Source organism: Mercenaria mercenaria, chromosome 14 (genome assembly GCF_021730395.1).
Source record: "Mercenaria mercenaria strain notata chromosome 14, MADL_Memer_1, whole genome shotgun sequence".
NCBI classification, from domain to species: Eukaryota; Metazoa; Mollusca; class Bivalvia; order Venerida; family Veneridae; genus Mercenaria; species Mercenaria mercenaria.
The window spans coordinates 75031135-75056718 of NC_069374.1; the positions used below are offsets into that span (position 1 = coordinate 75031135).

Below are 25584 nucleotides of genomic sequence, written 5' to 3' on the forward strand. Positions count from 1 at the left end.
ATCTTTGCAGCATGTTATACATAGTAACACACATTATTACTACAAAACTGTGCTGATATCTTACAAAACTGTTGCGATATATATCAACACGGAAATCTCTATGGAGTTTCATAAGAAAAAAAGTGTTCCGATATATATCAGCACAGTAAAACTGTTCCGATATATATCGGAACACTTTTTCTCTATTGAGGTCCTATCAAGGGAGTATAATTTTTTCCTTTCAAAGAAAAGATGATTTTAGCTCCAGTTTACAGTTCACAGAGAAAGAATTGTCACAAACACCTACATTTATAAAGTAAAAGAATAAATAAACTAGAATATTTAAAAAACTTGATAGTTATTGCCAAATTCAGAAATATATGAAATTCTGAGATTTCTCAAATGTTTCTTTTTCTTTGATTTTTTTTACAAACAAAACAACAAATTTTACAATATGTCTGGCCAATGAAATGCAAAGATTTAAAACCAATGCAGAAATTTGTTGGGTACTTTTATCTGGGGAACACATTTTCTAAAACAGAAGTTTTAGTGTTTCAGTCAGCGAGGCGCAGAAAGGGAATCAAAATAGTAAAAATGATAATAAACAAATTTAAATGAAAATAATATATAAATTTTAATGATAAACTATGCGATAAAACAGTTATAATATGTAGTGCTCGTGTGTTACCAGGATATATCAGAGCTAGGGGTACATCTCGGTATTTTTCTCTTCACGTATCTGTCTCGGCCTACCGGCCTCGACGATATGTGCAGAGAAAAATACCCTCGATGTACCCCTAGCTCTGATATATCCTGGTAACACACTCTCACACATACTATAACTATTACATATTTCGAAGATTCGATATTTATCATTATCTCTAAATGAACATCAGAAATACATGATTGTCATGAAATATGAAATTCAAAGTTTTCTTAAATGTTTCTTAAAACTGAAAAGCGCTAAAAAAGTATCCGTTATGTGCTATTTTGCTAAAATGTATCTGCTATGGCACTATAATGTATGTGCTACGGGTAGGTCAATTATATAATCATTATGAACAACAATTCCAACACACTGTTACAACAGTTCTCGTACGATATTAAAACTGAAAAGTGCATCCAGAGAATGAGTGATTTCCAGAAAATAAACCCTTAAAACTTGGATCACTGCGTTTATTACCCACTGACTCGTCGTTATCCTTTAGAACACTTTCAGCATTTTTCTCATTGACCGTTTCACACTGTGCCTTGATTGTCGTCTGCGGTGGATTTAGTGTGTTTGAAATTTCTTTCAACATTGCGGGAGACGGTTTTTGGTATTTCCTAACCCCGGTAGTGGATCTGTGGCCAGTTCGTTTCATAATCTCTTCCTCGGGAATTCCTCCTTGGTAGAGTGTTGTGGCACACGTTTTCTTACCACTATGGTTTGTGTATCTACCTTCTAAACCTGCAGACGAACAAATGTCTTTCATGAAAGTTTTTAACTTATTAATTCCAACAACTTGTTCCCCGTAACGCAAGTGTCCCTCGGATTTGTTTAAAGGCCGCCGATAAAATGGACCCGAAAGCCCCAATGCATTCAGATACTGCTCATAAAAGTCAACAATTCCACTATTTTCATCATAATGTCTTATAATTTTTGGTTCAATACGCCTGTGTTTTAATCCTCCATTGTACGTTTTACTGTTTGTACCTTTAAATTCTATGTAACGACCATTTTCGTCACTCCCGATTGCAAATTGGTTACAGTTTAATGTTCGGTGTTCATCCAAAGCCCTTAATCCGAAAAATTTACAGTTATAGAAATACATGGTATGCTGAAGAGCAACAGATGAACTGTTCCCAAATACACCTTTAGACCACAAAATCTTTTCATCTTCTTCATTGACTGGTTTTGCCTCCCTCTGACCAATACCTAACCCATCCTTTGTCAGCTTTTTCATCTGAGCATCTAGTACCTCGCGGAACCTCGCGTATCGTGCATTCGTCTCATCCAAGAAGTTTTTATCATAGATGCCAGAAGATCGGAGATTTCTCAAGAGTCCACAGGCAATATTATATAGCGATCCAGGTGGGTAGGGGGAACCATCCTGCTTTCTTGCTTCTACCACAAAACTGCAAGTATAAAAACATACTAGTTAATGTTGTACTCTCCATGAATTCAAAAATCTAAAAAGAATTGCACAATATATCAATGTGGCATTGTGCTCACTGCTACAAGTAGACACCATTGTTTATAAATTATATGACTGAAAACTTGTTGAAAAAGACGTTAAATCCGAACACACACACTAAGATTTTACCAGTTACAAATCTAAATCGACATGGCCGTCGATTTATTTTGACTAACAACGTACATTTCCATGCAAAAATGTTGAAAACTTTCTGAAAAGTACCAGTTTTCGAAATCGTAATTTTGCCTATTTTCATAATTGGAAAGCTACATTTTTACGCCATTAAACATGAAAAGTGATTCTTAAAAGCTATTTTAATCACCATCGGATACCTTTATTCAGGAATGTCTAGTTTAAAACTATCTTGCCAAGCAAAGCTCTATTAAGGATGAGTTAGATAAAACTGTATTTAGAAATATATATCCTAAGAATGCCATTTTTAGTGACCATAAATATATTTTTCAACAACATTTGGAGTTCATTCAGCAAAAACTAGAAACAGTTGGGCTAGTTCGAAATATCCAGTCTACAGTGAATAGGCTCCAATTTATATAGAATGCAGTCGCAGCCAAATCTCAAAGCGTTTGCAACTGATCTCGTCACTTCAACAAACCTGTATAATTCACAATGCTACATCTTGATTGCATTATAATTGAAACAAAGGTACATGTGCTTTTTGACTTACCGTGAAAGGTGTGTGTTGATATCGCATTCCTCGAGTGGTGGAATTTCCTCTCCGTCCAGTTTCCGAACGGATCTCCAAGCCTCAAATACAGAGGTGGCCCACTTTGTACTCCTCTCGGTGTTACCCGATTTCTGGTCCTTGATCAGTGCGTCAAAATCTTCAGTTTTGGTTTTTTCCAAAGCGATTTTCACAATGTGTATCCACACCTAACAGTTCACAATTTTCTCCAGTCGTAGTTTCAACGTAAAACTACCGAAAAAGTCTGCACTGGTACAATCCTCTACAAGATTTTTAAACTGAGAATCTGACAAGTCAAACGATTCCTTGTTTTCAAATAAATCCAGAGCTTGCGACAACACTATATCGTCTTCTTGCATACTTTCAATCTCGTCAAGAACCTGAGATAAAAATATGTCCTGTCCATCATCTAATTTTAAATCGGAATCCGACATATTTTGATTTTTTATACTCCGTTTTTGTTGTTTTTTTACGTTGTTTTATTTCTGATAGCTTGTTCGCGTTTACGTAGCTATACAGCATGAGATAGCGCACTGAAATGAAAAATATTACTTGGGCGCTGAAGCAAATTAGACTCCGAGATAAGCGTTTGGCCAATGAAATGCAAAGAGTAAATACAAATGTAGAAATCTGTTGGATACTTTTACCTGGGGAACACATTTTCTAAAACAGAACGTTTCTGGGTTTCAGTCAGTGAGGTGCAGAAAGGGAATCATAAGTGTAAAAATAATTATAAAAATTAATTTAAATGATAGATCTATAAACGAAAAATAATAAATAAATTGAAATGATAGAACTATGCGATAAAACAGTTATAATATGTGATGCTCGTGTGTTACGAGGATATATCAGAGCTAGGGGTACATCTCGGTATATTTCTCTTCACATATCTGTCTCGGCCTAACGGCCTCGACGATATGTGCAGAGAAAAATACCCTCGATGTACCCCTAGCTCTGATATATCCTGGTAACACACTCTCAGACATACTATAACTATTACTTAATTGCATGAGAAGGTGTTGATTGACCGAATGAAATGTGTCAAAATTGTCCCCTAGTAGAATTACATGTGTTAATAGTTGACTGAAGTGAGGAAATTATTTTTATAAAAAAAGTTTAATAGAAAGTTCAATCTTATTCAAGAGTTTGAAAATAAGCTGCATCAAATACGGACATTTAAACAGTAATCATGTTGTCCAACATAGCAGACTTACGAAAAAAAACCACAAAAAAAACCCAAAAAATCCTCCTTGTTAAAGGTCCAATACTAAGGAAAGTGAACATTTTAATTTCTTTTAAAAAGCACAGAAACTATTTCATTTTATTGGAAAATGAAAGTTGGTATGTAGAAATTCGAAATAAATCGCAGTATATGTACAATTATTTTTCTATGAAGTATGAAGAAAGTTAAAAAGACCTGGGGGGTCATTCTGTCGATTCATTGAAATTTCAAAATAATACACATACATTTCTTTGAGTTCCAAAGACCTTCTGTAAATTTTGACCTGCCAATCTTCATTATTTAGTGTCTTGCAGAAGTCTATGCACTGGCTATGAAAAAAATTGCCAACTCACTTTCCCTTAGTAATGGACCTTTAAATAGATCATTTTTAAAGCAAAAATTTCTTAAAACGAACGAAAACTTTTGTATATTTTAGCATATACTTATTTGGCATGTTTCAAAGAAAAAAAAAAACTAATTAATCATACTATGATTTTTTTTTCAAAAATACGTTTTAAAAAAGGGGGCCGAAAAAGGGGGGACAAAATGACCAATTTGAAATCACCTAGGGGGACAAAATGACCAAATCGGGGACGAGTTGACTGGGGGATGAGTTGACTAGGGGACGAATTGACTGTAAATCTATAATTTTATAGTAACATGCATCTCACTGATACTGATTCTCGTGTTCGTTACACAGTCTAGGTTTTAACGGAATAAACAACAACTTCTAAATGGGTGAAATTTAACAAAAATATATTTGTCCCGCGGTACAAATAACCGGAGAATGCCTTCTTTATTTAAGAAATTGATGTATTTTGGCAGGAATCAAATAATAATGTTACACCGACATAGCAGGCGTCCGGCCCCGGCGGCACGAAATACCCAAATCTACCCAAATCTTACCCAAATCTACCCAAATCTTGATAGGAATGATCAAATCTTCGTAGATTATGGATATTTGTAATATATTTCAACATAAATATATCATTTTGATGTATTAAAACGATAATTAACTAGAAAAATCGGCGTTGAATTGAAATCGCTCAATATTTGTAAATATCACAGTCAAGTATTATTACATAGGTGCTGTACGTAAGAATAATTGACTGTGATATTTACAAATTTCCCCATTTGGAAATCTGTTTTCTTAATTTCATTTACTTCAAAACTCTAGGGAAAAAATAAAAAGAAAATCTTTATCATTATTGATGAATTATATTAACGGTTTTTTTACAATCATTGTTTTGGATGATAAGCCCGACGAGAGGCAACATTCATTTTCAGGAGTTCAGGATTTAAATTTCCTGTAATTCAAGTCGTGAAACGTGATATTCTAAGCTATTTTATTACAAAACATACCATATATTGATGAACTTTGTGCGGTTACGTCGAATAAAAATGGCGGCATCCATCACGTTTTCGGTTGCAGCGCCTACGAATTTAATTGGGCGAGATGTTTTTGAATGAATAACAATATTATTCTCAGGATCAGAAAGGGACAGGAAATATTAGTTCCCGCTTTTGATTTATTTTTGGACCCCAAAAGAGACTGGAGTAGCCCTTCCGCAGACACAATATCCATCATGGAATGCACGTGATTCTTTCCCGCCAAAATGCTAATAACGTGTCCACAACGTAATTGTTTTCACAAGCGTGCACAATCAATCTCATTTCAAATTTATCACGAGTATCCTCAGATGTTAAACAAGAGGTTCCTACAGTTTGGGATTTTTTTTTTTTTTTTTTTTTTTTGTGCTTCAGTAGCTTTTTTTTCATTAGAACGGACAGCAATAAACAGCAGACAACTATGTGCAAATGAATAGTTTCTTGTTGTGTACGACGCTTTCTATAAGATAAGAAAACGGAAGGTAGGATTGGGTAGGGGGTCTGTAGGCATGCCCCACAGAAAAATAATGAAAATACACGTATACTCGTGCAATCTTATGCATTCCGGATGTATTACCATGTGTTTTTTCTTTTTGGAGGAGAGAGGGGGGAGGGGGTTGAGTGAAGGCACGGGCCAACAAAGCCTATATAGGGTACCACGCGAAAGTAATATTATCAAATATGTATCGGTTATATTCTTGGTATCTAAAATTTGGTCGGAAAAAAACCTCAGCGACAAAGGATTTGTCAAGAAATATTGTTTAGTGTTTTGAAGCATTGCACAAATTTTAGTTAAATCTAGCACTTCTTTCGTGAAATTCAACCTTCAACCGTATGTGATTCATTCAAAACAAACAATCTGAGAATGTGTTTATTTCTGTTACATGGTTTGCTGTAACGAGTAACTTTATCTTGCATTTTAATTCCTTTTGCTGTGTGGTCTAGTATATATAGTACTATATATAGTACTATGGAACTACACTCTTGCCCGACAGACACGTACAACAAGAATTTCCATAAAATAAGTATTAGACTGATAGCAAAATGCCAAAATCTTACTACAGTAGAACATCTTTAACAGGGGTGTGTTGTCTCGGATAAAGAATGGAAAAAAAAAAGCTAGTCGGAAAACCAAATCAAACTTCCCGTGCTCCAAAAATTATACTGACTTTCAAATAAAATATTTGCTCAGTATAGTGTTTATATATATTGAAAAAAAAAAGAAACACTGCTTTTTCAGTAATAATGTTTCGCGTAATTACACGAAATACAGCTAAATCATTTTCTCGTGCATAGTCGCATATATTATGATCAAAATTATATGTCAGACATCCAATGAAATATGTGTATCTTTAGTAAGTTGGTATAGTGTTAATATCTTCTGAGGAAAAATTATCAACTTTTATCAATTTAGTGAAAAATATGTTACCAAGTTTAGTCTTTTCAGTAATATGTGTATCATTTGCAAGACGGTATATTCTTATTAAAATGTGTTTTCTCTGTAGATGTTGATGTGCAATTTTAAAACAGGCACGTGCAATTTCAGTTCCCTAATTTTTAAACATGTCAGTTTCATATATGTCTTAACATTCAATTATTTTTTAGGGTTTGCACTGACGGGTATAAAAGAGTCAATAAAATTTAAAATGCACCAAATTTTACCAATTTATACTATAATTATTTAATATTTAAAACCAAATAAAAGTGATTTTAGAATAAAAACATAAATGCTCCGAACTTTTCAAAGAATCTGCCTTGAATCGGTCTTGTAGCTAATATCAATACATGACAAAGTTTATTATTTAACTGAAAACCATGTGACATACATTTTTTTTCTTCAAAGTAAACCCGAATGGAGAAGATATCTACTCTTATTTTGGTCATTCACGTAAGCGAAGAATATTTCCGTCAGAAATCGTATTACAGAAATAATTTTAATAAACTTCTCTCAGTTTTGTTCATTTTATGTTCAATCTGATTGAATGGGTTGTGCATCTTACAAAAATAATAAAAAAAAGTAGTTTCTAATAGAGAGGTTTCGGAAATTCATTTACGAATGCGCAAATTTTCGCGTGCTCTCATGGAAATTCAAACTCGTATAAAAACGTTTTACGCGGATGTATAGTACTTTTCTATTGAAAGATTAATTATTCATATTATATATACGAATGAATGCTGCCATAAGTCCTGCAAAAACACCATTTATTAAAATAAAAAAAAGCTACGGCTGCATTTCGGTAATGGAAATTTCCCGCAGGTTCACAATTCCAATTTCGTATAAAACATTCTGCGCGAATGTGTTTTATTTATTCTATAAACGTTATCGAAAACTTTGAATGAAACATATTTAGAAGTATCTTGGATAAAAGGACAAAGTATTTCTCACCAGCGTTTCCCGAAAATGAATACTAGATCTACAAGAGAAAACAATCAGCTCTCGTGAAATATATTACGTAAATATTGTAAGAGTAAAAGTAGCATCGGTAACAACAATACAATACAAATTTATTCAAAGTCGGTACATATATATAAACAGGAAAACATTAGCTATATATAGCTATTTACTGACAACATTACATTGAATTGAAAAAAAATGTTGTGTAAGTCAGTTACTTACCTCTTAGATCGGTGTTCATGAATTGAAAATACCCGCGCTCGTGCGGTAACACCTCGAGCGCTTTGCGCTCTCGGTGTCACGATTCGCACGAGCGCGGGTATTTTCAATTCATGAACCCTGCACGAGCGCGGGTATTTCAATTCATGAACACCTCCTACTCGGTTAGTAACCTACACTTACATATGATCGAATTCTTTTAAAAACAATCAGGTTATGGAAAGTGTATTCCGATCATGTCCATCATGTATAGCTTATTTGTCTGTCCTTTTAATTTAAAAGGTATACCGGCTCATAATTATAAAGTCGGCAGTGTCCTTAAAATTAACTTTATATGAATTACTTTGTATTTAAAAAAGCTGAAAATTTAATTAATTTTACGTCACAAAAATATACAGGTCATGTATTCCAGTAGCTCGATTCTGTTTATTTAATGCTGGCCGTAGTGCACAGTGGCTGTGTATTGCGCCTGGCAGGTGGTCATAAAGATAGGCGGAACCGTTGGCTATTTAACTGACATCGTTACTGACCAATCAGCTATCACCAATAAAAAATTACGTTCTGAAGGCGTTTCCCTGAGTGGTGCATTAAAGGCAAAGAAAATCTCCTATATAAGTGCCCCCCCCCCCCCCCCCAAATACCAGACTTTTTAATCCCCAATATACAAGATCCTGTCTGGTCCAGTCTGATAAGGGTCCATAAAACCCCTGTAGACTTGACATGTAGCCTAGTTATTGTCAGAGAATCATAAATTTTATTGCCTACAGGTAAATTGGTTATTTCCTGTGTTTTGCATTTTATTAATTGAAATGCTGTTGTTTTTTTTAAGTCTTTTTTTTTAGCATGTACACAAAATTATTTTAATTGATAAGATACTAATTTTGATTGCTCAGTCATGTTGAGTAATGTCCTGGCCAATTAAATTATAACTCTTATAACAAAGCATTTCTCACTATAAAATAATTATTCAAAACTTAATAAGAGAAATTACAAGTTTGTTTATTCAATGATTATGATCTTTTTATCAAAGGTAACAAAATAAAAAGGAAAAAAAAAGGATAATTGCTGGATTTTATTAGAAATTAAAGAAGCGTTCAGTTGCATTTTTAATAGATAAAGAAGGTATATAGACAGAAGGATGTTATATATTAAAAATGCTTAATTCCTCTTGTGTTGTCTAAATAATGTTAACTTTCTTTTATGTATAATAAAATCCAGCAATAAAGATATATCAATGTTCAAAATACACAATAATTTATTACTTCTAAAAGCTATGTGCCTGAATGCATTTTTTATATTTTTGATAATAAAAAACAGCAATAATGAGTTGTAATTGTTAAAAAAACTTACTTTATTAAAAATATGATAAAACACTGTTGTATCTGATCACTTTGTTTATTTAGCCCTAATTCAATCAAACTTTCTAAACTCGTTATAAAGGTGAGAACTGATTTGCTATAAAGGTAAGAAATATCACCTGCAATTTATTTACTGCACAGTAGCTATACAGTAGCTTATTATGATAAACAGAAGCAAGTCTACCAATGGTCCTGACTTGTGTATTGGCCCTTATCGCCAATACGCAGAGCTTATCATCTCCATAGACCACATACCAGGCATACCAGAATCAGTGTCTTTAAAAAAAATATATATGTAACTTAATCACATCTAAATTTGGAATGCATATTTTGGATTGATTTGAATTTATGTAAATTACTATCAAACTGCAATCTAAATTTCTTTACTTTCAATTTACTTTGCATTTAATTTTTGATGAAATTCTTATATTTCCTTTGTATTTCAGTTGCTGTAAAATGTTATAAAATTTCTGATATGATTGTAACTTTAGGACAATAATTCGGATGATTTATACGAAGTTAGTGCTTCTCCTTGCAAGTAAACTTTGAAAGCCACTAATTAGATTTCACACAATGACCAAGGGTTTTCTATAAATGTATAGGTTATGTTTAAGTCCCGACCCTAAGGGTCGTCGGGGTCGAACATTGGTGCTATGTTCAAAGGCGAGAAAAGCGCCAAAATACATCTTATTTGTCTAAAAAAAAAATCTGTTGTACATCAACTTAGAATCAGAAGTAGCAGGCTTTTGTGCATAACTAATATTTCTATGGAAATGAATACTTTTGTGTAAGTTGTGTCCCTCTGTATGATCTGTAGACTTGTTTAATAGTAATGTAAGTAAACATTTCTTTCGTATGCAAATAATACATAGATCAATCTTTTATTCCTTCATAAGAAGAGAAGCATATATTAATACAAATATTATCACAATCACATGCAAGATATAATTCGTTAACTATTTGAAATATACACATTGATGGTGAAATTTCGTTTCGGATGTTATCAACAAACGATCGTGATATACATATTTAATATTTAATTTTTTCATACCTTTCCTCCACAGACGCAAGATACTTTAGTGAAATAGCTTTAAAATTAAATCAAGTTATTGTCTAAACAGATACATAATTCATATATAATAATTCATACGGTTCCGTCGTAGGAACCTCTCATGATGTACTATTTTCCTTTAAAATATGTCAATGAGGGGTGGAATATGTCTTTATTACCTTATGTCCGATTTTATTAAAATAATACGTTGTTGGATCATGAGAACAAGCCAGTACATGATACCTTGTTTGAAAGAACAAATCAGTACCTAAGTAAAAGAAATAGGCCAGGTGAGTTCGAAAAAGAATCAAATCGCAACCTTCTTTAAAAAGTCGTGATTGCGTTGTATCACTATTACGAGTATAAATGAAAGAATTGACATTATCAGCCAACCGCTGTTTAAACATTAACATCCTTTCTTTTTGGAAGCTGATCACATCATTTATATACTTAGAACTTGAATGAAATATATTATAACCTCAACCATTTTAGAGACGGTCACTGGTCTACAGATATGAAATAATTTCAAGCTCTTAAGCATGTATTTTCATTTGGTTTAAAACATTTTGCTTACAATTCCATGAAAATTTAACATAGCTACTGACACGAAAATAAAATGCATGTAAAGACGCGGTCAGTAGCAAAGAAGCATCATTGAAGGCACGTGCAATTTTCCCGCCAAAATAATTGAAGAAACGTAGAAGATGGCCTGATATTACGAAATATAACACAAAAAACAACGTACTGAATTTGCTGTTAACAGTCATGGATTACACGATATTTTAGTACATTTTAATCGCGTTTTCGTTAAGGCTGGCTCTTTACAACTTACTCCCACGTGCAACCAAATATTCGGACAATTTTGTCGGTCAGTGTAGGAAAATGTATAGAAGATCTATGTCGAGCTAGCATATTTTCTACGGAAATACGGTTTTGGAAAAAAAATCATATTGAGCCAAGGGCATTTTTATTCTAAAACTTGCACGTATCATGTCCCGACGCCGACAAGGCTTTCAATTGCTATCTAACTTTACTGTTGGTGATTTAAATGAATGGAGTGATCCTGCTCCGTTGCATTTTTCATTGTATTGTACATTCACAGATGTTTGATATAAATGGGACAGTACACAAAGAGATGAATTTTGTTCACGGATTATTTCAAAACTTCCTATTTTTGATAACATCGTTGAAAATATTGACTGGATAAAATTCGAGGGATCAGAGCGAAACTAGTCTAAGTGTATATAGAAATAGAAGCAAACAGACTAGTTTCGCTCTAAGCCCTCGAAACAGAATGTCAGCAAACTTTGGCCAATATTTATAGCCGTTACTCAAACTCACACTTGACTCAAACTTGGGTAAGTACCATACACGTAGACCTCAAGCAGAATGGAGTTCGAAAGTCATATTCATAAATTCCACTCAATTTAAACTTTCGGAAGGTCAGCTCGGGAATTTGCTGTTTTTACTACTTTTTATGATGAAAATCGAAAAGCGTTTGTCACGCTTTTACTCAAGGTAAACTGTCTCGATTATAAATATCTATATTTTGAAGTCATTATTCACTACTTCAGCTATAGCACTATTGGTTACGACGATGGGAAAATGTCTTTATTGTCGCGGAAGTTCCGAGTTTGATTCCCGACGCGGTCGTCTTTTTTCTTGATTTGGAATTTTTTAAATATTTTAGAAACAAAGATTCTTATGCTAATGTTCATGATATGACCAAAACTTCTATTTGAAAGAAAGATTTTTTTAGCCAAATCTGGAGGCATGCTGCTTAAATGCATTGTAAACGCCACGTGCATGGCGGGAAAATGAAAAAAATCAGTTTTATAGACATCTACTCAAGTGCGAAATACAGAAAATAATCGGTGGCATGATGACATCTAGATTGACATCATTCTTTCGGTGACCATCAACGCTCTCAATGAAATTTAAAGCATGATCAAGACAGCAATTCCCTTGTTTTACCTCTGAGGATACTTACGATAAATTTGAAATGAGATTGCTTGTGCCGTTTGTGAAAACAATTACGTTGTGGACACGTTATTAGCATTTTGGCGGGAAAGAATCACGTGCATTCCATGACGGATATTGTGTCTGCGGAAGGGCTATTCCAGTCTCTTTTGGGGTCCAAAAAAAATCAAAAGCGGGAACTAACATTTCCTGTTCCTTTCTGATACTGAGAATAATATTGTTATTCATTCAAAAACATCTCTCCCAATTAAATTCGCAGGCGCTGCCACCGAAAACGTGATGGATGCCGCCATTATTCGATGTCACCGCACAAAATTCATCAATATATGTATGTTGATATAAAAATAGCCCAGAATCTCATGTTTCACAACATGAATTACAGAAAATTAAAATCCTTAAAATGAATGTTATCTCTCGTTGTGCTTATCATCCCAAACAGTGCTATACTGGGTATACCAATTACCGGGATATACATATTACCGTGAATGTCCCGTTTTGACACTTAACATGAAAATTGCTTTACAATTTTTTTTTCATTATTCATGCTCAATGTGCTTAGATTTTTAGCAAAACTATTTTTGAAAATTGGAGTGTCTTTCTTTTTATTTCTCACTGATCCCAGAAATTAAGGAATTTAGCTAAGTGACTGGTCATTATGGTTAATCTTTGCAAGTTTTCTCTGCAAATTTTCAATGACATTGCTTATTTCTGCCATATCTGTTTCATATTTAGTTTGGCCCATTGTAAAATAGAAATGCTTTCTTTGTCTTAGATCAATTTAACAACTTCTTTAGATTAAAAGTTGAAATTCACGGTAATAGGTATATGCAAGAAAATGCTAAAATTCCCCACCTCTGTTCTTTGAATGACAATAGTGGAACTTTTACCTGAGGTTTTGACTATTTTTTGGCCAAAAGTCTAAAGCTAAAATATAAATTAATTAAACAGAATAAAATTTATCTTTTCATACAATCATTTTGTTATAAATAGAGTCCACTGAATATAAGACTCACGGTAATTGGTATACCCAGTATAACAGTAAAGCGTTAATATAATTTATCAATAATGATAAAGATTTTCTTTTCATTTTTTCCCTAGAGTTTTGAAGTAAATGAAATTAAGAAAATAGATTTCCAAATGGGGAAATTTGTAAATATCACAGTCGATTCTTCTTACGTACAGCACCTATGTAAGAATACTTGACCGTGATATTTACAAATATTGAGCGATTTCAATTCAACGCCGATTTTTCTAGTTAATTATCGTTATAATACATCAAAATGATATATTTATGTTGAAATATATTATAAATATTCATAATCTACGAAGATTTGATCATTCCTATCAAGATTTGGGTAAGATTTGGGTAAGATTTGGGTAGATTTGGGTTTTTCGTGCTTTTTCGAACAGGCAGCGGCAACTTTCATAATTATAAATCAAAGGAATAAAATAAATAGCATCTTAAGACATTATTGGAGATTTTTCCCTTACCTTTTAGTACCTCATCCTGTCAATTTGTTGCTGTCAATTTTGTCATTTTATTTTTTTTTTTGTACTTGGCGCTAATTCTCTAAAACCTAATCGAACGAATTATTTGTTTTTCCTTTGAGAAAACGAGCCGGTAATATAAGCAAATTAAACAACCTAAATTTACATGAAAATAAATCATATTTTAGTTGCTACTTGTCTTTCATTTTTACTATGCAATGATGTATTTCTTATATTTTTATCATTAAATTATTTCGCCAAATTTGCAGATGATAAACCCCGTGCCCCAGCATCACGTACGGTTATAGGCTGAACACCACTAAATCCAGCTGTTCTTTATTTCATATAAAATCCACTCACTTCATAACGGTTTTTCGACATTTTCTAGCATATCAGATTTTCAGAGACTTATATTCCCATAAAGAACTAGATCGCTACTTTAGAAAAACAAAAAGAAAAGGGGGTGTTAACTTTTATATAAGAAAACTACAGTTCGTTAAATACAATCCGCTGAATTTACTACTTTTCGCTTCTTTCAGTTTCTCTTTTCGTGACATTAAATTCTTACGCCGCCATTTTTATCTAGCATGCGATAGGAACATGCCGATTTCAATAGAATGCAAAGTGATACATACTGAAACGCGGTAGGGTAAAAGTAAGCACGTTGCTGCCGAGAAAATACACTAGGAAAGGAAAAAAGATTAGTACTATTTATATTTGGACTACTTGTGACTAGACCTGCGGAGGCTTACATTCTATTTGGTAGTGATCAGCCTATAAGAGAAACTTTTTGTTTGATTTTTCCATGAACTTGCATTCATTCTCAAGGTACACCTATTTTACAATGATTCTGCTTAGTTTTGGTGCAAAATATTGAGAAAATATAGAGAAATGACATTTCATTACAGGTCACCCCCATCCCCAAAAATATGCAAAATTTAGCCCTGTGCAAGCAATATTTCAATTTATTTTACCTTATTCGTGGAATTCACATTTAACATCCATTTAATCGTTACGATGTTTGTCATTTTCATTCAGAAACATGCTAATTTCAATATTATTTAGACAACTGAAGTGCTAAAATGTGAGAAAAGACATTTACTAGGTCCTAAAACGAACCAAAATAGTGCCACCTGGTCGAAAATTCGATCTAAATTCCAAAAACACAAGAAATTTAAGCGTTTTCAGTCATTTGTTACCGTTTTACATCATAAAGAATAGATTAATGGCATTTCCATTCATTTTCGAGGGGTTTCAGAAAATACCATGTATTGCCCCTTATAGGCTGAACACCACTAAATCCAGCTGTTCTTTATTTCATATAAAATCCACTCACTTCATAACGGTTTTTCGACATTTCTAGCATATCAGATTTTCAGAGACTTATATTCCCATAAAGAACTAGATCGCTACTTTAGAAAAACAAAAAGAAAAGGGGGTGTTAACTTTTATATAAGAAAACTACAGTTCGTTAAATACAATCCGCTGAATTTACTACTTTTCGCTTCTTTCAGTTTCTCTTTTCGTGACATTAAATTCTTACGCCGCCATTTTTATCTAGCATGCGATAGGAACATGCCGATTTCAATAGAATGCAAAGTGATACATACTGAAACGCGGTAGGGTAAAAGTAAGCACGTTGCTGCCGAGAAAATACACTAGGAAAGGAAAAAAGATTAGTACTATTTATATTTGGACTACTTGTGACTAGACCTGCGGAGGCTTACATTCTATTTGGTAGTGATCAGCCTATAATAACGACCATTGTTGTTGTTATTGTTCTTGAATCTTGACCGCCTTCGTGGGCGAACCTCCTCTTGGAGTTGAACGTATGTGCACTGTACACAGAGTGAGTCTATTTACGTCGACAATACTAGTAGAATCACTGAAATCAGTATTTTATATACAACATTTTACTGTCTGTAAGTCTCTGTATCTCGATGTTAAGGTTTGTTAGCTGAACATTTGTCCCACTAATGCCGTTTTCACGATTTTACACACTTGATCATTCTGTATCTAGCACTATGAAGGGCATAAAATAGCCTTCTATTATGGAATTCAATTCTGTCGATGTTTCTAGCATTAATGTTGGAAATATTTGAGCAGTCAATCAGCACACTAAGTTTTTTTGTGTATTCATGCGATTAAATCTAATACCAGTTTCATTGTACATTTTTTCCAGAGCAATGGATCCGTACGTCCTAATATTTTAGTTTGTTTCTCGATAATTGTTAATATAACTGTATTGCTCTGTTGCAAAGCGCTTTTGTGATCTCCCATGACAAATGAGAAGAAAGTCTTAGATAAATCAAGAACTGGTTATGGCAGTAATTAGGCAAAAATGACAAATATCAAACCGGGAATGTCACCTTACAAAAATGCAGCCTCGCCAAAAACGAAACCCACAGCACGCAGATGTACAAACTCACATACAAAGCAAATACACGAGGGCAAAACAAACAAATAAAGGAACACAGTGGGGCACCGCCTTGGAACAGTTAGTGGCAAAAACACACCTGGAGAGCTTAAACCGGTTAATGGTGCGCACCCAACCTCACTCTTATCCCTACCATGTTCCAAAGTCACGGGACATTGTAAATACAAATAATCCCCGCCAGGTGAATCTCTAAAAGATGCAATGGAAACAAAAGGCATGGCATGCAAAACACAACAAGAATGCGTCTGTAGGACACAGGGTGTGCCCCCACTGGTACATTTGTCACAAATCAGGGGCAATAATTCGAATGTTTGCAGTGTTAAGGGGGTATAGCCTCAACAAACATTTTATGAAAAGGATTCATTCTTCTAGGCCATATACTTCTTGAGCAATGAGCATCACAAACAAAAAAAAATCCACTATTTTGGCTATTTCAAGGGCTATTACTCTGTAATAAGCGCTGAGATTCCAAAGAAAAATGCCAAGTGTGCAAGGTTACATCGTGATAAAGACTCGAGCAAGGTTTCATGAATTTACATTAGATACTTTTTGAGCTAGGCACATTATTAGGTGAAAATGTGCATTTTTGACTATTTCAGGGGCCATAACTTTAAAAATAGGGGATGGAGCCAGCCAAAAAAATAAGAGGTGCGCAAGTTCATATCACGATAAAGACTCGTACAAGTTTTCATCCATTTATATCATATACTATTTGAGCTAGGTGCGTCACAATGTGAAAATGTGCATTTTTTACTATTTCAGGGGCAATAACTTTAAAAATAGGGGGCGGAGGCAGTCAAGAAATAGGAGGTGCGCAAGTTCATATCATGATAAAGACTCATGCAAGGTTTAATCAATTTATATGAAATACTTTTTGAGTTAGGCGCATCACAAGGTGAAAATGTGCATTTTTGACTATTTCAGGGGCCATAACTCTGGAAATAGGGGGCGGACCCACATGAAAAATAGGAGATGTGCAAGTTCATATCATGATTAAGACTTATGCAAGGTTTAATTAATATATATTAAATACTTTTTGAGCTAGGCACGTCACAAGGTGAAAATGTGTATTTTTGACTATTTCAGGGACCATAACTCTAGAAATAAGGGGCGGAGCCAGATGAAAAATAGAAGATGCACAAGTTTATATTATGATTAAGACTCATGCAAGGTTTCATGAATCTATATCAGATACTTTTCAGCTAGGCGTGTCGCAAGGTGAAAATGTGCATTTTTACCATTTCAGGGGCCATAACTCTGGAAATAGGGGGTGGAGCCAGACGAAAAATAGGAGATGCGCAAGTTCATATCATAATAAAGACTCATGCAAGGTTTCATCAATTTATACCAAATACTTTTTGATCTAGGCGTGACACGAACTTCGGATGGACGGACGGACGGACGGACGCACGCACGCACGCACGCACGGACGGACGGACGCACGGATGGACAAGACCAAATCTATATGCCCCCACCACTCATGGGGGGCACAAAAATGCTCCTATATAATTACATATGTATATAAAAAGCAAACATTAAGAACCAAAAACGTATGTACTAAAAAAATAAACAAGGAAGAATATCCAACATGGAAAGCCACGTTCTAAAAACGCAGTCTCCCCAAACGCAAACCCAATGCCTTTGTAGAAGAAAGAGTATCAAGAGAAACACCATTAAGAGACCGACGAAACAGGCCAGACTTGTAACATGTGTTCCAGTTTTGCTAAATCGCGGACTAGAGATTGTGTACGGTAGCATGCATTGCCCGGTCACTACCGTCCATGAAAAAACTCTGTTACATTTTCATTTTTTTTGTCATGTTGGGCAACATGGGGTTTCTACTCTTCTGTTTTAGGAAACGAAGAGCTCTCTTCATGAAAAAAGTTTGTGATAAGATCAAAATTCGAACAACAAATTATGTTGCTGAACTGATTCGCCTTTTGCAAAACTGAACATGCCTAACAATAGCCCATTCTTTCCCTCGATTTTTTACTTCTAAGTAGGTTCACAATGTTTTAATGGGCCCTTAAAAGTTAGGCTCTTGGTGCTCTGACTTCAGACAAGTTGTTGAGTACATTAGTGTAATTATACCTTAGATTTACCTTAATTTTATGTTTTACTTAATTAATCTGGTATTTTTGCGCTAATGTTAGAGCCTTTCTCAGCGGGGGTATTATTTACATTGTGTTGTCTAACTTGTTGAAAATAAGGTAAGTGCGAGGTTGGCATGCCCCTATTTTCAACTGGTTTTCTGTCTGTCTTATATTGTCTGTTGCGTATGTTTTCTTGTTTGTTGTAAGCGTTTTTCCTCCTCCTCCTCACCTTCCCCCCTCTTCCCCCCTCCTTTCCCCTTGCATTTGCGCTCCTTTTTGCATCCCCACCCACTTCACCTCGAGTTAGTTTTCGTGGCTCCCCTTATTTTGGCTGCCGGAATCCTAAGGCTGTACACGATTGTTTTTTCCTGCTTATAGGGGTGCGTTTGTGTGCCTGTGAGTCTAAAGCGGTGCCCCACTGTGTTCTTGTATCTTACTTGTCTGTGTCCCACTGTGTTCCTTTGTTTGTTTGTTTTGTTCAATGTGCGAGTGTGCGTGTGTGTGTTTGTTTGTTTGTGGTGTGCACGTCTGCGTGCTGTGGGTTTCGTTTTGGGGAGGCTGCGTTTTTGGTACGTTGCATTCCCTATTTGGTATTTGTCTTTGTTTTTTTCTATGTTAGCAAGTTGGATGTGGTTGTGTGTTTATTTTTGGTACATGAATGTCTGCGCTATTGTGGTTCACGTTGTAGTGTAACTGATTAAGGAACGTAGCATTCCCTTTGTATATTCATCCTTGTTCTACTTTCCCTTTCAATCCCCCCCCCCTCCTCCACCTTTTTACCCCTTACCACTTCCACCCCCTCTATCGATATTTGGCATAAATTTATATGTACTTGTTGGATTTTTGAAGCAACCCGTCTGTAATATTTTTCCATTACAGCTTCTTTTTGTTATGGGCCTACTTTGCAAATGCGTGGCTCTGAGGCTGTGTTTGGTGCTCTATTCTTCCGAGAAATCTACCCTTACCTATTATCTTTAGTTTCTTCTACTAATATGTTTTGTCGTTTGAGATTAAAAATATCTAGGTCCTTAGAAGCAGTGCTAGATTACCGACAATTTGTTACATAAATGCAATGGTGTGGTGTAGAAGGGGGGATATAACTTTAATAGTCTTAAAGTTACTTGTATCCTCAGTTTTATCGCCTAAATTTGACTTCAATGTGTCGTTTGTTTGTTTAACCTCTTGTAACATCGCCTTTCCTCCCTGTTTTTGGTGTATGTTCAACTTCTATGACAGTTTTCCTGCTTCTTCTGTATTTTCAACTTCATATGTTGTGTAGCTCATGTAATTAACTACTTCCAATCACTTCTTGGTCTTTTCTTATAGCACCTTAATAATTAAATAGAAAAAGTGGAAACAACACAGGTCGCTCAACACGACAAAAATGAAAATGTTGCAGGCTCGGTTTGACTCAGTCAAACAAAGTCTGCTATTATTCTTCTTGGTTGCATTCTGTGCTTCCAAAGGATCTTTTTACAGATTTTATTGATTGAGCCAGTGTACCTCACTATTACCTCTGCCATTTCGTTTTTCTTCCATAAACCCTAACGCCAGATATTGTTCTTTCAATTTCAAAGCCATGGAAAATACAAGACTAGCTGGTAGAATAAAAAAGTGGAAAACCATAGGTCGCCCAACACGACATAAACGCAAATGTTGCAGGTTCGGTTCATGGACGGTAATAGAAATATGTACAAGCTACCGTCCAAGCCCTCCAGCCCCGGGTTGAGCAGACCTCAACATTTACACATGTTATAAGAGAAAGAATACAATTTAGAGACATCCACATGTAAGTTCAGGGAATTTGATTGGGTATGTACTGTCATAAAAAAGAACATAGAATATCCAGCAGGAAAATTCACATTCAAAGAACGCAGCCGCCCATACATCAGTATATTAAATTGTTATATTTTGATCTCTTCAGATCGTTCGACACGACATATTATATTATATAATGTATTATATTTCGGCTTGGGAGGTTCCAATACTCTCACTTAGATTGTTTTGAGTATTGTTTAATCACCCCTTGGAAGTGGTGCCTCTTTTTAAAAATTTTGTCTTTTGACAGTTTATGTGATAAGCAGGGGCTCTATAACCTCAGATCCCCTCTCTAAATTCCACTATGTGTAGACCTGCCCATTATTTTCTCCTTTTAGGACAAACCCATTATTTTAACTGGGGACCTTACGCCGGTTTTCGTGAAACTGCACACTGTATATCATTAAAGGTTCCGTGTACACCGCCGTATGAATACATCTGTGGCTGTCGCTAAGTTATATTTTGGTATATGTGTAAATGTTGATTTCTGCTCAGCCCGGGGCTAGAGACGTGGACAGTTGCATTTCCAGTACCGTCAATGAATAGACTCAATCTAACCAACATTTTCATTTATGTCATGTTAGGCGACCTGTGGGTTTCCACTTTGTCTGTCTTGATACCTTTCTTTTAACTAAAAACGTTGTCAAAATATATACAAATGTAAAAGATTTAAAGGTATTGATATATGATATAACACGATTCTTCAAGGACGTCTAAAATGGAGGGAGTGTATGTGGTATTGTTAAGTTTAAGGGTGCACTTATACTGCTTTGCTATACGAGTTAGCATTGATAACGACGTGGTAGTTTCCGCATTATGTATGAGTACCGGATTCGATTCCCGGTCAGAGCTGAAATATGTTCAGTCTGTTACAATTAAGTTTGTTAATAAGCTACTATTAAAACCACTTATTTATACAAATATGTGGTTGACTAACTTTCTAATAAACAATGCCGCCTGATTATTGGCACCATCCTCTGAAAATCTTTAGCCCAAACTGTGCTAATGAAGACAGAAATCTCCTGGCTCACTGCCTAGACATAGATTTTTAATTATGTGTTTATAGTCGGAAAATCATCTAATCATAAAAACTGCATGTACTCCATAATCCCAAAGAACCAGTTATAAAATCTGGAAAGTAGATTCATCGGAAGCTCCGAGAACAAGGCAAACAGTGAAAATTGCAGACTCGGTTTGATTGAGTCTGTTCGTGAGCAGTAAAGGAAAATGCAACATTGCCCATGCCCTATGTTTAGAAAAAATGATGTTGTTTTCATGGCTAATAAGTTTATCATTTGATATCGTCTATCGTGAGTGTGTGTGTGTGTGTGTGTGTGTGTGCGTGTGCGTGTGCGTGTGCGTGTGCGTGGGGGAGGGGGTGCATGTTCACCTGCTGTGAGTGCTGTGAGTTGCGCTCTTGGGAGGCAAAGTTTCTGGAACGTGGTGATTTCATTCTTGTTCTTCAAAAGAAGAGAAAAAGTGGAAACTCCACAGGTCGCTCAACACGACAAAAAGTAAAAATGTTGCAGGCTTGGTTTGACTGAGCCTGTTCATTGACGGTAGTGGAAAACATGCTACTGTCCACGCCCTCTAGCCCCGAGGTGAGCAATGTTACAAGTGCTAAAAATAATTTAGAGACATTCGCAGAAAAACAAGGAAGAATACCCAACAGGGAAAGCCGCGTTCTAAAAACGCAGCCTCCCCAAACGCGCACACGATCATTCACACGCACACCACACACACAAAGCAAACATTCAAGGACAAAACAAACAAACAAAGGAATTCAGTGGGGCACCGCCTTGGAACGGTCAGTGGCAAAACCACCACTGGGGAGTTTAAACCGGTTTATGGTGCACCTAACCTCACTCTTACCCCCACCATGTTCCAAAGTCACAGGACAGTGTTAATAAAAGTTATCCCAGTCAGGTGAAACCCTAACATACGCAAAGGCAACAGAAGGCATGTAATGTAAAACACAAAAGTTCTCTTGTATATATATATATATATAAATATAATCCTTAAGAACCTAAAACGCATATACTCAATGCCTTTGCAGAAGACAGAGCAACAAGGGAAACACCCTTAAGGGCCCGACGAAACAGGCCAGAAGACGGAAATCAAAATAGCTAGAATCCTCCACCTGTTCCATCAGACACAATCAAAGAGGAAAGCGTAGTGTCCAACTGTAAAAGGGCTGAACACCAAACATGCGGTGTGTCTCAAAACAGTTGGGTCATAACCTCTTTTAATAAAACGTTTAATGACTGTACTAAATACAATTGGAAAATTGCCATGACCCAAAATCTTACGAAGTTTGTAAACCACATCCCCATAAAAAAACACGTTCCCAGAATGCGGACCAAAAATTAAGACCCAACAGCGGCATGAATTTGCATATGTAACCGATAGACAAAGTTAAAGAAATAGACAACTTTAAATGCGTAGACATACGATTTGATATTATATAAAGAGGCATGTGACATTATGCAACAAACTGATTTACTGAATAATAATCCTGTATAAGTTTATCAAATTATATTTATATTTTGTTAATGTAGTCTTGACATATTTGAAATTAAAGTTTCTGTGACATTTTGAAGATATCACTTGACCAAATAATGTTCATTGATTGGTCCAGGTGTCTCTTGAACTCTTAAATAATCCAATGCTACGGACATATAGCAAAGCACAGGCAAAACTTTGATAAGAAACGTGGACATAGAGATGTATTAGGTAATCTGACAACTTTCAATAAAATATATTTCACCTTTTCAATCACACCAGTCACTTGTATTAATAAAGTTTCATTAGTACATTTATCTTTAAATTAAATTATTTTTTATAAATTCTAGTACCTCTGATTCGCATAATTCTCTAGCAAGCATAATTCTTTCTGTCTCGTTTACAAATTGCATGACTTTTTTTTTCAATTCCACACACGTTTATAGTCAATATAATTCTTTCAAAGTTTATTTTGTGACAATTTCTAACAAATATATATTTCCTCTCGATGTAGATAATATCAATTCCTTCAATTTCTAACAAATATATATTTCTCTCTCGATGTAGATAATATCAATTTCTTCAAATTATCATCAGTTCTAAAATCTTTTTACAGTTTATCTTTCCTTTTTTTAAAATTCTCTTCAGTCATATATCAAGTTCATCTATCTTTCTATCAAATGTTCACTTCAATTCAACATTCTCAAAGTCAGTAGTTTTAAAAATAAGAAATAGTCTACAGTCCAGTTCTACTGCATATATGGAACATTTAGAAATAAATTAGATTTAGTTCATTATTTTTAATTGGGGATCATACGCCGCTTATCATGGAATTACACGCTAGTGTATCATTGAAAAAAATCAAGGACAAATATCAAACATTGAAGGCTCCATGTGCACCGCCGTATGAACACATCTGCGTATGTCTCTAAATTGTTTTTTTTTGTACTTGTAACATGAGGATTTTAGAGCACGTCCGAAATGTTAATAAAAAAGAGTGAAAGTAAGTTATAGTATCAGGAAATAAATATTGTCATGTACAGTGAGACTTGATTGAAAGTATTCCAGTCAGTTATAAAAAATGTTTGGTAATAGATAAAAGCATTTAACACTTTACTTCAACTGAATCTTTACTATAGCCCCACTGTGTTCGTTTATTTGTTTGTTTTGTCCTTGTGTGTTTGCTTTGTATGTACGTGTGTGTGTTTGAAGTGTGCACATCTGCGTGCTGTGGGTTTCGTTTTGGGGAGGCTGCATTTTTGGAACGTGGCATTCTTTGTTTGATATTTATTCTTGTTCTGTTTTTAATAGGTCAGTGTTAGGTAGGATTGGTCATGAAATGTAATATTATGTGGGAAAAATAAATACTTGTGATAATAAAAGGTAACATGCGCAGCTGTCTAAGTAATAGTTGATGCATATGCTTCATTAGTCTGATTGGTGTTTGCATGTAAAATTGAGGCTGATTGCTACCAGTTAGAGGTAGATTTTGTAAAACAATATGAGTCTAAGTCTTATTGCCGGTGTTCTAAAGACCAGATCTTCATGCATGTCTTTACCACTCGAAAGAGAAAATAATTATACGCTTCACCGATGCGCGACTCTGAACCATTTCAACCTTGTTATTATTTGTCTTGCAATAAGGTCTCCCGATGGTAGAAGCGTATTCAAGGTGGAGTCGGGCCTATGCCTTGTATGCCAGTTCTTTTACTTTTTCATAGTCTGCGGTGATGTTTCATTTTATGAATACAATAGTTTTATAAGTATTTGTTGTTATTCTTGAACTGTATTATAGTTTATGTCCGAAGAGAGATCTAGCCCAAGATATTTTTCATGAGGGACAGCTTCTAAGACTTGGTCATAAAGGCAGTATTTATTTTTAATGACAGTTTTATCTCTAGTAATGTGTAAGAATTTGCATTTTGAAGAGTTAATTTCAAGTCCCATGTTTCTCCCAGATCTTGTCGAGGTCTTACTGCAAGAATTTTGAATATGAGATTTAGTTAATAATAATTAAGGTAATCCGCAGTACGTATCATCGACACAAAGTCGAACTTTGAAACTGGGGAAAGAGGAAAGAAGCTGATATGCATAATTAGAAAGCAGAAGAAGCCAAAAAAAAATGAACTTAAATCATACACTACAATTTGGGACCTCATTTTTAGCTGATTTTGCAGTTTGCACGTTTGACTGAAAATATTTTTCTTGCCCACTTTTCTTTTGAATTTTATTCAGCACTGACAATATTCTTCAAGAAAATGTAAGTTTATACAGACAATTAAAATGGGTCCTGATGTGTGATGCGGCCATTGGAAATATGTAAATTTTATATAGAATATCGAAGAACAGCTATTTAGTGTGTTGTAACCTTATTGAAATTACCAATACCTGTGTACGGTAAAGAGAACGGCATAAAAATCTGGTAGGATTATTGTTAGACGTGAGGTCAAGGTCATTCCTAAAACGTGCTTTTGAAACTGTCAAAAATGTCTCAAATTTTGCGTGTTGCTGGGCGATTTACTGTGTCGTCGATTAGAAGTATAGAGAGACACACCGTTTGTGAGTCTTGTCTTCTTCTAAGGAATGGTATGTCAAGTTAACCAGTAAATTTAGCCAGTGACTTGCCTTTCTGGCCCAATCTTGAGCATTGCTACAGAAATGTTTTGCTTTGCATTTTACATCTGTTGGTAGGGTCGCAAGACATAAGTCTTCTATCAGCCACTCGTGGATTTGAACCCAATTCTGTTCCTTATGGGTGGTATACTTGGCATTT

The 25584-nt window shown here is 35.0% G+C and overlaps 3 protein-coding genes across 5 annotated transcripts in view; 1 reads left to right on the forward strand and 2 right to left on the reverse strand.

Annotated features, from left to right (window-relative positions):
• LOC123527720 (E3 ubiquitin-protein ligase TRAIP-like) overlaps nt 1-14247 on the reverse strand; it is a 49396-nt gene extending 35149 nt beyond the window's left edge. For both annotated transcript variants that reach the window (XM_045307359.2, XM_045307357.2), the window contains exon 1: nt 13965-14247. The gene's annotated coding sequence lies outside the window, so the exon portion shown is untranslated. The remainder of the gene's footprint in view (nt 1-13964) is intronic.
• On the reverse strand, nt 815-3293 carry LOC123556802 (uncharacterized protein KIAA1958 homolog). The gene is made up of 3 exons (XM_053522719.1): nt 3126-3293; nt 2842-3047; nt 815-2097 (listed from the first exon to the last, which is right to left on the reverse strand). Exons 1-3 carry the CDS (start codon nt 3291-3293, stop codon nt 1083-1085), a joined length of 1389 nt encoding a protein of 462 aa, XP_053378694.1. The 3' UTR covers nt 815-1082.
• An 11009-nt stretch (nt 14248-25256) lies between the features above and the next one.
• Nucleotides 25257-25584, forward strand: part of LOC123527721 (DNA-directed RNA polymerase, mitochondrial-like) — a 74955-nt gene continuing 74627 nt past the window's right edge. For both annotated transcript variants that reach the window (XM_045307360.2, XM_045307361.2), the window contains exon 1: nt 25257-25397. In XM_045307360.2, the coding sequence (XP_045163295.2) occupies nt 25298-25397 (100 nt within the window). In that variant the 5' untranslated portion in view covers nt 25257-25297. The remainder of the gene's footprint in view (nt 25398-25584) is intronic.

Bases quoted from the DNA above. Each gene is read 5' to 3' on its own strand.
- LOC123556802 (XM_053522719.1), bottom strand. From the start codon at position 3,293: ATGTCGGATTCCGATTTAAAATTAGATGATGGACAGGACATATTTTTA. The intron at 3,048-3,125 runs GTAGAGGATTGT...GTGAACTGTTAG, and splicing joins ATTCTCAGTTTAAAAATCTT to GTGTGGATACACATTGTGAA. The intron at 2,098-2,841 runs GTAAGTCAAAAA...TTATACTTGCAG, and splicing joins ATCAACACACACCTTTCACG to TTTTGTGGTAGAAGCAAGAA.